This window comes from Acomys minous (genome assembly GCF_964271855.1).
Source record: "Acomys minous genome assembly, chromosome: 1".
NCBI classification, from domain to species: domain Eukaryota; kingdom Metazoa; phylum Chordata; class Mammalia; order Rodentia; family Muridae; genus Acomys; species Acomys minous.
Window position 1 is genome coordinate 141386661 of NC_140483.1, and position 16881 is coordinate 141403541.

At 48.4% G+C, this 16881-nt stretch overlaps 1 protein-coding gene across 3 annotated transcripts in view; it reads left to right on the forward strand.

Moving 5' to 3' along the window:
* The window catches only part of CCDC180 (coiled-coil domain containing 180), a 61826-nt gene that overhangs the window by 15344 nt on the left and 29601 nt on the right, over window positions 1-16881 (forward strand). For all 3 annotated transcript variants that reach the window (XM_084784264.1, XM_084784263.1, XM_084784265.1), the window contains exons 11-21: window positions 924-1012; window positions 2922-3044; window positions 6059-6232; window positions 8027-8142; window positions 9114-9240; window positions 10297-10336; window positions 10441-10982; window positions 12563-12789; window positions 13919-14094; window positions 15213-15393; window positions 16231-16377. In XM_084784264.1, coding sequence (XP_084640390.1) covers window positions 924-1012; window positions 2922-3044; window positions 6059-6232; window positions 8027-8142; window positions 9114-9240; window positions 10297-10336; window positions 10441-10982; window positions 12563-12789; window positions 13919-14094; window positions 15213-15393; window positions 16231-16377 — 1942 coding nt within the window. The remainder of the gene's footprint in view (window positions 1-923; window positions 1013-2921; window positions 3045-6058; window positions 6233-8026; window positions 8143-9113; window positions 9241-10296; window positions 10337-10440; window positions 10983-12562; window positions 12790-13918; window positions 14095-15212; window positions 15394-16230; window positions 16378-16881) is intronic.

The window sequence follows — 16881 nt, forward strand, 5'->3', positions numbered from 1 at the left end:
CCTCCACCCTGGGACTTTAGGATGAGTGAGCCCAGAAGACCTCTTCCTCTACTCGCTGCCCAGTCCACAGCCATGCTAGCACAAATTCTGACCCTTGACCCCTGACCCCTGATCCCTGACTCAAGCATGGCATACAGTTCTACAGTTGGAGGCATGGGATTAAGGCCCAACTTTGTTGCATCTTAATGCGTGACTTTGGAGAAGCCTTATATGACCAAAGCTAGAAATGTCGACTCTATCATTTTGTGGGAAATGCGATTATTTTCCTTCTTTGAGTCTCACCACAACCCTATGAGGTCCACGGCCATGAACTAGTCATTCCTGTTATTGTGACACAATACTTGGTGAGCAACTGGAGAGAGAACAAAGATCTGTTTTGGCTCATGGTTTTAAAGGCATGGCTGCAAGCAAGGAGGTGGGAGGCTGTGGTAGAGACTCCGCACATCACAGTGGGCCAGGGAGCCAGGAGGGCACTTTAACCATGGCAAGGCTATGACCTTTAAAGTTCCACCCCTAGTGACCTATTTCTGCCAGCTGGGCTTCACCTCTCAAAGGTTCCAAAGCCCCTCAAAACGGAGCCACCAGCTGGCAAACACATGTTCAAAACCGGAGCCTGTGGGGTATGTTTCAGATGAAAAACTTCCACATGCACCACTGTCCTTGAGTCCCAGGAGACCCTCTGACCTGAAGCTTCTGCTAGAGATGAACTCCTCCTATGAGGTCATCTTCCTAGGGTGCTAGGGCCTCTGAGGAGGGAGATACCGGCCGCCTGAGTAGATGGCAACCCTCTCTGTGGAGGCTCTTTGCTGAGGGGTGGGGCAGGGAGCTGGTTCCCTTTGCAACGCCTCTTTTTCTGACTTTTCCCTTCCTCTTGGGGGGAGTGCCTGACCCGTTTGACCCATTTTGTTTTCTGCCCCCTGGAGACACCTACCACATGGACTGCATGGCACTGGTACGCTTCCTGTATGAGAAAATTTGGCAAGAGTGCCTGACCCGCGTGCAGGACTGCAAGGTAGGTTTTCCTCTCTGTAGGCCTAAGAAGAGGAGCTATGTGCTGGGACCTGGTACCCCCTCTGCCCCACAGCCTTCTCTGCCTAGCCCACAGCCTTCAATCTTTTTAAAATATTGTTTTTATTCATATTATATCTCACTTGCTATCCCATCCCTTATATCCTCCCATTCCTCCCTCCCTCCCGCTCACCCTCTACTCCCCTCCCGTATGACTGTGACTGAGGGGGACCTCCTCCCCCTGTGTATGCCCATAGGGTATCAAGTCTCTTCTTGGTAGCTTGCTATCCTTCCTCTGAGTGCCACCAGGCCTCTCCATCCAGGGGACGTGGTCAAATATGGGGCACCAGAGTTCGTATGAAAGTCAGTCCCCACTCTCCACTCAACTGTGGAGAATGTCCTGTCCATTGATTAGATCTGGTTCAGGGTTCGAAGTTTACTGCACATATTGTCCTTGGCTGGGGCCATAGTTTGAGCAGAACCCATGGGCCCAAATCCGCCCATCATAATGTTCTTCTTGTAGGTTTCTAGAACTCTCTGGATCCTTCTATTTCCCCATTCTCCCATACTTCTCTCACCTAAAGTCCCAATAGGATGTCCTCCCTTCTATCCCACTTTCATGATAAGTGAAGCCTTTCATGGGACATGCCGCTTGGGCTAGTGTCTGGATATAAGTGAGTATTTGAGTCTTTCTGCTTCTGGGTGAACTCACTCATTATGATCATTTCTAGTTCAATCCATTTGTCCACAAATTTTAGGAATTCCTTGTTTTTAATAGCTGAGTAGTATTCCATAGTGTAAATGTACCACAGTTTCTTTATCCATTCTTCTAGTGAGAGACACTTAGGCTATTTCCATGTTCTGGCTATTATGAATAAGGCTACTATAAACATGGTTGAACATATGTCCTTGTTGTATGCTGGAGCATCTTCTGGGTATATTTCAAAGAGTAGCTGGGTCTTGAGGAAGCCCTATTCCCATTTTTCTGAGAAAGCACCAGATAGATTTCCAAAGTGGTTGTACTAGTTTGCATTCCCACCAGCAATGAAGGAGTATTCCTCTTTCTCCACATCCTCGCCAGCATGTGGTGTTACTTGAATTTTTTATCTTAGCCATTCTGATGGGTGTAAGATGGAATCTCAGAGTCGTTTTGATTTGCATTTCTCTAATAACTAAAGATGTTGAGCATTTCTTTAAGTGTTTCTCAGCCATTTGATATCCCTCTGTGAAGAATTCTCTGTTTACTTCTGAGCCCCATTTCTCAATTACACCCTTCAATCTTGAGCTAGGCTTTTTTTTTCCTTCCTGTCAGTCACCAGGTACTCACTGGCCATAGAACATTCTGGTTCCCTTTATCTGCCTGACCCTGCAGACTACTTGGCTTAGCCCAGCATCATTTCCTCTGTGGTTACCCTCAGCTGTATTCTTCATAGCACTGGGCCTTGCCAAAGATGGAGGCCGTATTCTAAGGGGTCACCACAATGTCACTTCAGTAGCTAATACTGACCCTGGCTCCAGAATCTGCCATTCTCCCTGGCCTGCCTGCCTCTGGGCAGGGTAAAGCAGTAGGTTTATCCCCAACCTGTCCAGGACAGTAGCAGGCTTTCTGGCATTTGGGAAATAGTTTGTCAAAATATTCCCTCCCTACCCCTTTGGTAAAAAGCATCTGGGTAAAAAGCCCACAAACACCTAGGCATTTTGAAAAGTTCTGAGCTGACTGCCCCCCAGGGAGTGCCTCCTGTCCTCCAGCTGCCTCGGGCCAGCTGTGCTCTGTACCCTGCCTGTCTAGGGACAGAGTCGAGGGACTCCACGTGCCCCTGGGAACCGTCTAGGGGCCCTGGAGCAGCTTATTGATAACTGAGTGTTTCACAGCCTCGTGCCAGCCCCTGTCGTCTTCTCCTCTCACCCTGCAGAAGCAGCTGCTGGACTGGAAAGCCTTCTCTGAAGCTGAGGCAGAGAACCTGGTGAATCCAACCTTCTTCCTGATGGTGGGGGAATTCCAGAGCAAGGTAGAGAAGCAGCTGGAGCTCCTGGATGTACGTACTGGGGTGTTGGGGGGCCCCCCCGAGGTGGGTCCTGTGCTACAAATCCTACAAGTCTGGGGTGTCCCTGGCATGTCCACTCTCTGGCCCTCACCAGTCCCTTCCTGCATAGGCTTCCTGTGCTGACCACGCCCAGTTCATCCCCCGACCCCGGGTCCCGGAAACCACCTTGACATGAGGGTTGCTCAGCCGCGGGAGAGCCTCTCGGGCCATGAGTGCCTGAAGCATTGCTGACCTTTGTGTTAAAGGCTGGGGGAGAGAAGAAGCCCCCAGTCCCAATTGCCTTGTAGTCTCGTCCCACAGTCAACACACCTCATTTGTGACGGGCCACGAAGTGATTGTGCTAGGCCTTATGGGCCACAGGTGTCTGTCACAGCTTGTCCCGTATATCAACCTAAGCAATGTAGACACAAAGGGTGGGGCTGTGTTCCAATGCCTTTACTAGAGGCCAGGGTTTGAAGTTCATTTTAGTTTCAGGTTATTTTTTGTTTTACAACTTTTGACTTGTTTTTTTGTTTTTTGTTTTTTGTTTTGTTTTTTTTTTTTTTAATGATTTAAAAGCTGGAGAATCTGTCCTTAGCTCACAAGTTCAAACAAAAACAGATGGAGGCCAAATTCACCCTGCAGTCCAGGCTACCGGTCCCTGTCTGTGCATCCAGTCTGTGTGTTTCTGTTTTTTACATGTGCGGTGCCATCAAGCTCAGGTCCTCACATACGCTAGGGAAGACTTCTACCAAAAAAACTAGCTCCAGTCCCAACATGTAGTTTTTTTTTTTTCAAAAATTGTAGATTCATGTTATTTTACATATATGTACGTGTACCTTGTGTGTGCGCCCAGTGCCTGAGGAGGCCAGAAGAAGGCACCAGAGAACTGGAGTTATGAATGCTTGTGAGCCACCACGTGGGTACTGGGAACCTAACCCATAACCCAGGGCTTCTGGAAAAGCAACACAGGCTCTTACCACTAAGCTATCTCTCCAGCCCCTGACATGTAGTTATTAGAAGGGTGAATTTTGGGTTTTTAAAAATTCATTTATGTTTATTTTATGTGCATTGGTGTTTTGCCTGCATGTATGTCTGTGGGTGTCAGATCTTGGAGTTACAGACAGTTGTGAGCTGCCATGTGGGTGCTAGGAATTGATCCAGGGTCCTCTGGAAGAGCAGTCAGAGCTCTTAACCACTGAGCCATCTCTCCAGCCCCAGAGGTGAATTTTGTATGTGAATTTTAACAGCAGGGTGAGAAATTGTACCCAGGTGCTAAGAGACACAGTAATCTAAAGAAAGATGCCCAGGTCCTTCTACCCCTGCTAGACTCAGATCATCAGAGTCTATTCCTGGAAACCCGATTGAGAGTCAGAGTCCAGAGTCGATGCAAAGGAAATTTATTGAGCCGATGCACCGGGGTCCACCAAGCTCCGAGGAGATGGAAGGCCCCGTTCTATAAGATTTGGGGATTAATATACCATATACAGAAGCAGAACTTAGTGACAGTGGCTGGTTAACGAGTGATAAGCTAACCATAGGGCGTCTAAGGTAGTAAATTCTAACCAGAGTGAGATATGGGCAGTAAATTCCGGGGACAGGGTTAAGATGGAGGCTAGTGGAGAATTTTTAACTTGTTCCTCTCAGTTCGGTGTTACTTTGTTTGCTCTTGTTATCAGCCTGCAATTCTTAACTTGCTTTTCTCAGCTAACAATGCTATTGTCATGATGGCTAAGTCCAAGCCACCTGGAATCTTATATTTCCTTGGCTAATAATGAAACACCATTTCCTTAGCTAACAATGTCACTGCTGAGTTCAGGCCACCTAGAATCTTACACCCCACGCAGGGAAGGCCAGGAGCCCACAGAGAGCCTGCCTTAGGGTTTCTAGTTCTAAAACATCACGATCAAATCAACTCGGGCAGCAACGGGCCTGTGTTGTCTACACTTCCACATTGCAGTCCATCATTGAAAAAAGTCAGGATAGAAACTCGGGGCAGGAACCCAGAGGCAGGAGCTGAAGCAGAAGCCATGGATGGACACTGCTCACCGGCTTGTTCCTCAAGGCCTTCTCAGCCTGCCTTCTGATACAGTGCAGGACCACCTGCCCAGGAACGGCAGCGCCATCCGTGGTGGGCTGGACCCAGCCACATCAATCATTAATCAAGAAAATGCTCAACAGACTTGCCTATAGGCCAATCTTCTGGAGGTGTTATCTCACTTGAGAGTCTTGTTTCCCAGCTTGTGTCACCGGGACACAAAACTAGCCAACAGAGAACTTAAATGTGGAAGGATGGCAGGCTTTGCCTCAGGCGAGGGCAGTGTTGGCGGGCTTTGTCCCTTGGAAACATTGCAAATAAATACCATACTGAGATGGACAGTGTGAAGAACTGAAAGCAGCCATCGTGGGTACGGAATTGGCGGAAAGAACCAGAGACTCCAATTGGGCAAATAATGAGGAGAGGAGGGAACCGGAGGAGAGTCCAGGGGGTTGCTGGCAGACTGGAAGAAGCAGGAGAGGTGGGGGGGAATTCTAGGAAGAAGAAGGAAGGGCAGAAAGAGAGGATCCTGAGGAGAGAGGGAAGAGAGGAAGGTCACCATGGGTTAGATGAAAGAGAAACACTTAGCTGGTGTGGATGGAGATTCAGCCCAGATGAAGAACATTAGCAAGTATTTGGGATTACGAGTGGGAGGTAGCTTGTTAGAAATTGGTAAAAGCAGATGGCGTGGAATTGGGACAGGTATCACATACCACCATGGGAAGCAGTTTAGAGCATTAATGTCTGCCCTGCTCCAGGTTAACTAAGGCTATCTTAAAACATAACAAGTGTCTGTGTCTTAATTGATTACTAGCTGGTAATACTGATAATATTGATAATTAAAAACAATATCTAAAGCTGACTTGGAAGGGTGGTGCCCAGGTAGTGCCTTCTGTCCTCGGAGACACGGGGCCCTGTGGACAGGCCATCCTTGGGGCCTGAGCTAGTCCGGCCTCCAGGTAACCTCCCCTGTTTTCTCTCATGGCAGAACTCCTTTGAGGCCTTGGCCAAGCAAACAGAATTGCAGAGCTCGGACCTCTTCAGGTACTTCCAGGAGGCAGTGAAGCTGTGGGAGGGGCACCAGAGCATCCTGTTGTCGCAAGAGCTGCACCTGGAGAAGAAGATCCAGCAGCATCGGCAGAAGCACAACCAGGAGAACCAGGTGCCGAAGCCTGGGCCGTGTGGGGAGAGGTGGGGAGAGCCCAGACTCCAGCCCCCTGAACGCGCCTGGCTTTCAGATGGAAAAGGAAAAAGGGCCAACGAAACAAAAGCACCATAAACAAAAATGAACTGAGAGTAGATCCTAGACCCTTAAAGGACACCATCTGTGTGGATGGAGGCACCGAGGCTTGCCTTGGTCTTGGGGAAGATGAGAGTAGCAGCAAGAAGCCTGAACCAGGGCAGAACCCTGTGATGGGTCTTGGGAGCCAAGCCTGTCTCTAGGAGTGTGCACAAGAAAGAGAGGCAGACAGACAGACTGACTGACTGGCTGAATGGGGAATAGTCTGGGTGATTAAAATAATGTGATATGGGGCTGTTGGGTTGGCTTAGCATAAAAGACCTAAGTTCAATCCCTGGGTCCCATAACGTGTCAGAAGAGGCTCCCAAGAATTGTCCTTTGACCTTCACATGAATGTGCCTGTACACACACACACAAGCATGCACATGTGCGTGTGCACAAACGTGGAGAGACAGAGACACACACACTGAAAGAAAGAGAGATATACACGAACATACATACACACACTGAGAGAGAGACAGACACACACACATGCATACACAAACCTCTACACTGAGAGACACACATGTGCATACACACAGAGAAACAAAAGAGAAGATATTAAAGAAATAAGTAAATAAAAAATAAGATTATTGTATAATTTCATGAGCCATGACTTACTGCTGGGCAAAGAGAATGCATTCTTCCCCATGGTATTGAGAGAAGACAACAGTGTGACAAACTCACAGGGACTACACGTGATAGGTGCACAGCCCCCACAGTAAACTCCAGAACTATTAATATGCAGTTCCTTGGGTAGGAAGTAAAGTTTAATTAAAGACTATGGTGAACCTTTTTATGAGAAATTTCTCAGGAGAAACTGGCTAGGCGCCCCCACCTCACAACATAACAAGTATGGTGGCTTTGCTTTATTGTGAGGAAGTGCTGGCTTTGACTGGTGGCCCCAAAGCTCCCAAGCTCGTGTCTGAGTTCTCTCAGTCTACAGGGTACTAGCTGACAGTGATGCTGCCACATCCTTTGCCCTCAAGGTGTCTAACTCTTGACTTTAGATGCCTCCTGAAGTCCAGTTGTGGCGATTGGTAACTCTCCTGTGTGGTCTGATAAAGTGAGGTATAGGCAGCATTTCATGGGACTGGCTCTGAGTTGTCACCTACAAAGTCTTGTAAGACATCAGTCACCTTCTGTAGGGAGGGGGAATACACCTCAAGTTCATAGTACAGCATCACAAATGTCATTCATGTAGCAAACGGTGTCGGATATCATTCAAAGCTGTGTAACAGGGACACTGGAGCACATGTCAGCCAATCACCTGCCCACACAGCCAGTCCCAGGACTGCCTATCTTCATACCTGGCCGTTCACTCCAGGTGTACAAAGTCAGCCTGTGACGTTGACCGTGACTGATAAAGTGCAGATGCCTCAGAAATGTGTAGTGCAGGCCTGACCGTAAGGCCAAGGCACAAAAGAAATGTCCTTGAGGTGGCCCATCTGAGCTGGGTCCTTGGGGAGGTAGATGGGGACAAAAGAACATTCCAGGGACAAAAAAAGAGCCCAAAAGTGTGTTCTGCAGAGAGTTAGGGTGGTCACAGACTTGCTGGCCCTCATAGGCTTTTCGCCTAAACCCCAGCTCCGGAGGGAATGGGGTCTGCATGTCACTAGCATTCTGCCAGCTCCGGACACTCACCTGTGCCCCTCTTCTTTTGGGAATGGCCACCAGGCCGAAGAGACGTACTTCGATAAGCTTCTAGACCAACTGAGGCAGCAAAGCCAAGAAGAGGGGCTGAGAACACATATGGAAAAGGCCAGGACTTTTCTGAAGAACATGAAGTCCAGGTATACTGACCAGACCTCAGAGGACGGGAGGGGGTAGCCAGCAGCCCAGGGGTGTGATCAGCAAACTCAGGTAAGAGCCCACATCCTCGATACTGGAGAGCATTAGCGATCCTTTGCTGCTCACTCAGGAACCCCCAGAATTATGGCGAGTTTGTCATGAGAACTGTCAAGGCAGTTGAGATTAAAACCATGAATTTGGGCTCCCCTTTAAAAAGTGTAAACACATATACTCTTTGTTATAGGGAGGGAAAAGTCAACATCTACAAACACAGATGTTTCCCCTCATTCTTTCCCAGCTGTTGCTCTGTATGAACATACCAATGTAGTATTTTTAAACAAACAAAATATAGTGTATTCTGTAACTACAGATCTATTTTGGTTTTTAAGTGAATTTATTACTGTAATTTATTGAATATATATATATATCATAGGTTAGCCATCTCGTGGTTAGCTTTTCCCCATTGCCTCCAGGTTCTCTATAAGGAATTACCAACAGTTTTCTGTGAACTGTTTTATATTTCTGTGCCTCTGTATAGCTGATTCTAAAAGGACCATTCACAGACACAGACTCACTGTCCATCTGATGGCTGCATACAGATCTGGGTTTATCTCTAGGTAACCAAGTAAGCCTTGGAGCCTTGTTTATTTTGCCTGAGAAACAGATAAAATTTCTGAGCCTGGTGGTGTTTGAGGGTTTGACGGGATAATGTAGATTATGTTCACGGACAGTGTTAGGTCCACGGACAAGAAAAGTAAGCCCACATTACAAACAAGAAACTCATGTGCTTCCCAGACTCTTTACAAAAATCACACATTCCTCCTATGATCAGGAAAATAGCGCAATGGCCCCAAGACTGCGTCTATGGAAAGAATAGCCCCACAACAGCTCTATACAATGCCAGCTGCTGGATGGCTCCAGTGAGGGTCTCCCACACTCACACAGCACTTTCATCTCTCTCCCTCGCTCCCAGGTACGAATGTTTTCACATCCTCCTGAGCAAAGAAGTGATGGAGTACCCAGAGTATGTGCTGAAAGAACTCAACAGCTACAGCTTCGCCCTCAGCCGACACTTCTTCATTCGGGAAATCTTTGAGCAGGTATGAAGGACAGATGCATACCCCTGGCCACTCACTAACAAGAAAAGGGAGGAGAATGGCTTCCTGTCTAATCTGTTAGGCATTTGGAGGCCATCCTTAATTCCGCAAAGTAGGAATATATGTCAGGATGTCACGAATAAAGAGACTAGGCAAAGACCTTCTCTGCTTAGTTTAAAAGGGGTTAGGGACTAGGTAGATGGCTTGGCAGATAAAGTGCTTGCTGTGCAAGTATGAAGACCTGGGTTCAAATCCTGAGAATTCACATCAAGCCAGGCACAGTAGCCCACATCTATAGTCCCAGAGCTTCTGTGGGAAGATAGGAGTCAGAGACAGGAAGATCCTCAGAAGCTCAGAGTCAGCTAGCCTGGAGACCCTGCCTTAGGTGGAAGGTGAGGACTGTCTCTGAACTATACATATGCACGCACCGCACACACACACACACACACACACACACACACACACACACACACACAGAGAGAGAGAGAGAGAGAGAGAGAGAGAGAGAGAGAGAGAGAGAGAGAGATCCCTCAAATACACACCCGATTGGCGGGCTCCAACCTTAAAATGAAAGATCTAATTTCTATAATGCTTTGAGTTCCATTCGTGTTTATCACTGCCACATGATTCTGTCATAATTAAGCCAAGACCCGTTCACTCTTTCCTCAGATGTTCCTCACCAGCTCTGCCCCCATCAAAGCCAACTCACCCAGGACCATGTCCGTCAGGCACGTCCTGGAGACTGGGTGCAGTGGGGGCTTACCCTTCTGCTCACCCCTCTCTCTGGTTCCCATCGGAGACCGAGTTAGAATGAGTCCTGACTCTCCCCTAGTGCCTACCAGGCGGGTGTGCTAGCCTACTGGGAACTAAGGAAAATAAATGTTTCCCTGGCCTGAGAACACACTGATTGCTCCAGAGAATGAAGTTGGCCATGGCCTGTGTCAGGGCCTTTTTCCCTAAAGAGACATGATGCTTTAGAAGCAGCACTCTGCAGAAAGGTTTTGCTGGTCCTGGGGTGACTTGTGATCTGTTCTTTTTTTTTTTTTTCCTTTCTTGTAGAACTTGGCTGGAGAAGTGATTTTCAAATTCAGGCAACCAGGTAACACAACCCGAGTCTGGGCCTCCCTGCCATCCCTCCTGTATACCTGTGGGTGGGGGGTCCACTCCAGGCAGCACTGATTGCTGTGTTTCTGTCATCAACAGAAGCCCATGAAAGACTCTTCATGAAGAGTACAATAAAAATGAAGAAAAAACAAGGGGCGAGAGTGGAAATACACAAAGCTGATGAGAGCATGGGTCAAGAGGCAGGCTCTGAGAAGCCAGTCGATGACCTGGGAGAAGAAGGAGGTGATGAAACAGAGTCCACCGTGGGTGGGGAGGCACGGAGCCAGCAGAGCAAGTTTCCAGAGAGTGAAGGAATGGATTCGCCCACCGAAGAGTCTTCTCAAGAAGCTGAAGAGATGCGGGGTGTGAGAGAGACCCTCTCAGAGACATCTCAGGACCTGGGAAATGTGAAGGCTCAAAAGAAAAAGGAGGGGGTAAAGGCAGATGAAGAGGACGAGGAAGAGGAGAGCGATGGCCAAGAGGAAGAGGAGGAAACAAAAGAGAAGGAAGAGGATGACGAGGGAGAGGACTATGAAGAGGAAGAAGAGGAGGAAATAAAAGAGGAAGAGGAAAAGGAGGATGAAGACAAAGATAATGACATGAAAGAAGATCAGACGGAATACTGTGAGGAGACATTTCTGGTGAGTCAGGCGAGCCAGCCACTGGCTCATTGTTGGCTATGAAGAAAGTTTGCTGTGTTTGTCTTACTTACATTCTTCAGATAAGCTGGGGGTCTCCAACAGCCCAATTTCTACAGAGGCCCAGATAAAGAGCCACAAGAGTATTTATTCCTTTCTATTTTGTCAACAAAGATCCAGTTCTTCCCTCATGGCAAAGATTTTTTTTTCAACCTCCCTTTCCTCATGTGCCTATAGCCCTAATCTGGAGTCATTCTTCACATGGTTTTCTTGATCTCTCCCTGGGGTCTCTTTCTCACCTCTTGTTTACTGCACAGACTGCCTCAGTCTCTCCTATTTCAACCCCTCTCTCTTCCTGTTCACTGAATATGTAACAAAACATTCAGGGAAAGCTCCCTTCGGTGGGCAGTTTTATCTGCCAACTTGTTACAACCTAGAATCATCTGGGAAGCGTCTCAGTGAGGCCTTGTCTACGTCAGCTTTGCCTGTGGACATGTCTGCGGGAGAATCATCTCAACTGGGGTGGGAAGACTCTGCCCACAACGGGCAGCACCATTCACATTACATCTCAGTTGTTATCCCGTCACTTGCATCCTCCTGTGCCTCCCTATCCTCCTTGCATCCTCCTGCTTTTGCCCTATTCCCCTCCCCTAGGTCTATGACTGTGGGAGGTGGCGGGGCCGGGGGGGGGGGGAACCTCCTTCCCCACCACAGGGCATTTTAAACTGTGTAAGAGGAGAGAAATCAAGCTGAGCACAAGTAAGCAAACGAACATGTAAACATTCACTTCTCTCTGTCCTTGATTGTGACTGTGCTGTGACTAACTGCTTCAAGCTTCTGCTTCCTGCTGTGGTAGACCATAACCTGGAACTGTGAGCTAACATAAACCCTTTCTCTCCTTAGCAGCTTTTTGTCAGGATGTTTTAATCATAGCAATAGGAAATACAACTAGGACACGCCCATTTGAGGGTTGGCAAGTATCTCATTTCAATAAACTTTGTCTTCAAAACACATCCAAGAGCACAAAACCATAGCTTGAATTCTATGGTGGCAGAATGGCCAAACCAAATTTCCTGTATTGCTGTGGAAGAACTAGTACGTAAGACTTCTCCTCTTCCTCCTCCTCCTCCTCCTCTTCCTCTTCCTCCTCTTCCTTGCATGAGTCCCACACTCAAATGTTCATACACATTTTGAGAAAAGAGGGTTAGAAGCCATAGGTAAAAATGATAAATGTTAAAAAAAAAAAAAAACCTTGCCATCACTACTAAGTCTCAGCCAGTGATACACTTCACACCTGGTATGTTTCAAAGGAAATGGAGAACTGAGATTTATACGTGAAACTTCTTCACTTCAAAACCACTGAGGATGTAGCTCAGGGATCCAGTGCTTGCATGCAGAGAGCCCTGGGGTCCGTTCTGTAAACAAATAAAAGTGTGTGTGTGTGTGTGTGTGTGTGTGTGTGTGTGTGTGTGTGTAGATGAGGAGGTGAGGGGACACTCTTACTGGCAGTCTGGTCCACCAGCTCTCAGTCTGGTTTCCATGCGTGAGTTGACATTGATTTTCAAGTCTCATTTTCCACCTAGGCCAAAGACAAGGAAGAGAGCCCGGAGGAGATGACCTGTGAAGAAATGGAGTTCTTCACAACTGCAAGTGGAAACACTTACTTTGCCTTCCTGTCCGTGGAAGACGAACAGAAGATGCACAAGAGGCCCCATTCCCATCACAATGTGCTCTTCCATGACTCTTTCAGTGCCAAGTACACCGACCGCGTGACTGTTCCTCACAAACTCATCTTAAAAGTTAAGAAACGGTGAGTGGGAAAACTGCTGCATTCTCGCCCTCTTACTCTGAGGTGCTGGAACGAAAGATTCATTTTAGCCAGAAAGATTAAAAGCTTAGGTAACTGAGGGAGGGTAGGAGTGAGAGGCACCATAGGAAATATCAAATGTCCCAGAATTCCACAGGCATGGGTATCCCTGTTGAGTGTGACCGCTGTACCCTTCACAGGATGCTGTTACTCTGGGCTTTCTTATTGAGATGCTTCCTCCTGCTGTCTGCTTTTGACTTCTAACTCCCAGCTCATTGATAACTTTAACGTTTCTTTTATTTTTGAAAGATTTATTTATTTTTATGTGTCTGAGTTTTTGTGTGTATACATTGTATCATATCTGTACAGTACTTGTGGCGGCCAGAAGAGGGTGCCAGAACCCCGGGGAGTCACACAGGGGTGCTGTCTGCTGAGTGCTGGGAACTGAACCAAGGTCCTCGACAAGAGCAGCAAGTGCTCTAAACTACAGAGCATCTCTCCAGCCCCTAAGATTTCTTTTATTTAAAAATTCTTGCCAGGCATGGCGGTGCATTCCTTGGAGCCCAGCCCTTGGGAGGCAAAGGCAGGTGGATCTCTATGAGGCCAGCCTGGTCCAAAAGCAAGTTCAGGGACAACCAGTAGTATTACACAGAGAAATCCTGTCTTGAAAACAAAACAAAACAAAAAAGTCTATAGATATAAGCCAAAAGTATGCTACATCTCATGTGGCATTTTGTCCTGATCAATATAGAAAACGGAAAAAGAACAATGGACAATGAAGAAATGACCTGTGGTCTTAAAAAAAAAAGATTATGCAGCCCTTTGGAGCCCAGTGTTAGGTGGCACTATTCTTGGAGAGATGTGAGGAGATGTAGGACCTTGTGTCTTTTAATCTTTGAGCTCCTGTGTACTTGACATAAGTACAGGGTTATTTTTTGCTGCCTTCTCTGTGAGAATTAAAGATTGGAAGGCACCCAGCAAGAGACAGAATGGCATCCACTCAGTGAGATAAAGTGTATGCGGGGAACAGAATGAAGTAAGGAAGCAGACAGCACTTTGGGTCTCGGTGTGAAAGGTCTTACTGGTTCTGGTTGCTGGCCGAGATGACGGACCCGTGCTCATCTCTCCCCAGGCTTCGAGCCGGCTTCTTTGAACATCTGGAGAAGTGGTTTGACCAATGTGCCCTGAATGCTCGCGTCGTCGTGGCCGCCAAAATTGATGAACTGTATTCAGAACTGGAGCTACGCTTGCACCTGCACAAACCGAGACTCCAGCACGTGGAGAAAGATATTCACAACCTCAGAGCAGGTTCGAGCCATCCTGGGAAGGGCTGCCTTGTCCTCAGAAATCCCCTGCAGGGTCTGCTGGGCTGTGAACTTTTTTTTTTAAACTACCCAAGGTTACCTCATGCAATGCTAAATAGGTTATGGTCACATTCAGAAGATGTGCCTAGAGTTAGCATATACGATTTTAAAATCTTCCATCCTCTCTCCCTCCCTTCTTTGCTTCCTTCCTTCTTGAGGTAAGATCTCCACTTGGTAATCTAGGCTGGCCTGGAACTTATCATGTAGCCCAAGCTCACTGCAGACTTGTGGAAATCTCCTTGACTCATGCTCTCGAGTGTTGCTCCCTCCCTCCCTCCCTCCCTCCCTCCCTCCCTCCCTCCCTCCCTCCATCCCTCCCTCCATCTCTCCCTCCCTCCCTCCCTCCATCCCTCCCTCCATCTCTCCCTCCCTCCATCCCTCCCTCCCTCCATCCTTCCCTCCCTCCCTCCCTCCATCCCTCCCTCTGTAGAGTATTAGGGGCAAAAGGAAGAACGTCATCCTGCCATAGCTCTTGGGTTTAAGATCTTCTCACACACCTGTCAGACACACACACGTGTGATGGATGCCCCCAGCAGCAAGTCTGTAGCTTAGAAACCTGAATTCTCAGGCTCAGTTTCTCTGGCTGTGTAGCTCTGAGCAGGCTATCTGACCTCTGACCCTGCTCTACCCTCCTCTACAGGGGAAGGTGTTGAAATGGTCTGGGGGAGGAATCACTGGGGTAAAGGAGCAGATCAAGACTTCCTAGCTTTGTGCTTGTTGAGGTGCCCTCACGAAGATCTCAGTGCTGCCCAAATACCATCCTTCTACTCCCTGAGATTCTCTGTATCCCCAGCTCTCCACAGCTGGAAGGCTCCACCAAGCAGGGTGTCCAGGCTAACAGCCCTTCTCCAGGATGGGACCCTGAGGTGGATGCTCATTGGCCCTTCCTAGGGTCTCAACCCAGTTCCAGTCCTGCCCTGGAGAGGGCAGGTGGGGCATGGCAAGGGACCTTGCTTGACATGAGTCGGGTGTCTGCCCTGGCCTTGGCCTAGGAGATGCAGTGGTTGGCCTCCTCCCATGAAATGGCCACAAAGGACAGCAGCTCTTTCCACCCTCTCGCAGCTGAGCTCCTGCTCCACAAAGAGAGGCTGGACAGCCACTGTGCCGGGGTGATGGAGACACTGAAGAAGGAGAGGCTGATGTTCTGCCAGTTCCAAGAAGAGCAAGCCACACGGAGCAAAAACTTCCGCCGCAAGATCTACGACATGGAGCACATCTTCCTGAATGCCACCAAGAGCCAAAAGTAATGGGCTTGGGGTGTGTCCTTCTCAGTCCTGGCTCCAGAAACCGAGCTCCTCCTGGCAAAGGGACAGAGAGCAGTGGGGAGCCTGCCTGCTTTTGAGCTCACCTTTTCACCAGACTGCATGGGCAATATTTGATGCGAGGCAGGGTGAGGTGGGGTTACATAGCCTGGGAGGGAAGAGGCATATACATATAGTCCATATGCAAGGCTGTCCCCCCAATTGTCCCCTTGGGGCATCTGGAAGGGCCTCCCTCAGGAGGGCATTGCCGATGAACCCAGTGGTGTCAAAACGTGAAGTAGAGACATCTGCAGGACAGATAGATCAAGAGGCTCCAGCAAGGCCAGGCAGAGGTATAAGACAGAGGCCTCATTTGGGGTGACAGGAAGGACTATGAAGCAGTCAATCACAGGGACAGCAGAGAAGTAACGTCTGAGGGCACGGGGTAAGGGTGGCACACTGTTGGGGAGTCAGATGGTCTGCAGGCGGGAGGATGAGGACTCAGGAGAGCCTGGGACTCCTTTACTAATTTTCCATCAATGCCTTTTTACTTTTTATTTCGATGAAGGGCCTTACTGAATCGTCCAGGTATGCCTTGAGTTTACTGTAATACAGGCTGGCCTCGAACTTGTGATCCTTCTGGCTCAGCCCCATGGATTACAGGCTTCTGCCCCCACACCTGTCTTCTAATTTCCTTTAAGTGTTTCTTTCCTGGCCAGAGGAGTTGGGCAATCTATCTGACAGTGCCCAGGATCCTCACTAGGCTCAGGTCACACCCAGCCGTTTCCTGGCTCCCAGGCTGGTCATTCACCACCACCTACCTCCCCCCTGTCCCACAGGCTGGTTAGTCTCACCAAAATACTACACCGGGAGCTGCTCAGTTATGTGGATGTCGTCCAAATGTCCCTGCGAAGCTTCCGGCAGTACCTGGAAGAGAGTCTGGGCAAACTCCGCTATACCAACATTGACTTTGTCAAGCACTGCAGGTGGGAACCAGTGTATCTTTTATGCTTCGATGAGCCACCACAGTTTACTCTTGGGAGGTGGCTGTGTTTCTCTCATTTTTTTTTTAACCATTTGTAGATGTGCTGCTCAGTGGTATTAAGTGCAAAGTGCTATCGTCTAGGATTTTCCATCATCACAGACCGAAACTATGTCAAAAGCATTCTCTCCTCATTCTCCTTTCCATATTCCTGCCATCACCATCTTATTTCCTGTCTCCATGAAATTGATCCTTCTATGCTCAGCAGGCGTCATCTATAGTCACCCCCTCCAAATCTCAGAAAATGGGGGCAGAAAGAAATGAAGCTTTGGTGCATGGGGAGGTGTGTTACTAAAGGGTGTGCTCCTCGTGACATCACTGCTGCATCCATGAGGTCTCTGAGCTGCGGTTACCCCAAAAGAGACCTGCACAAGACTGGGCCCATTGGACATTTCATCCTAGGAGGGGCATGGGCTCATGGGGACCCTTCCGTGAGAAACTACTGGCA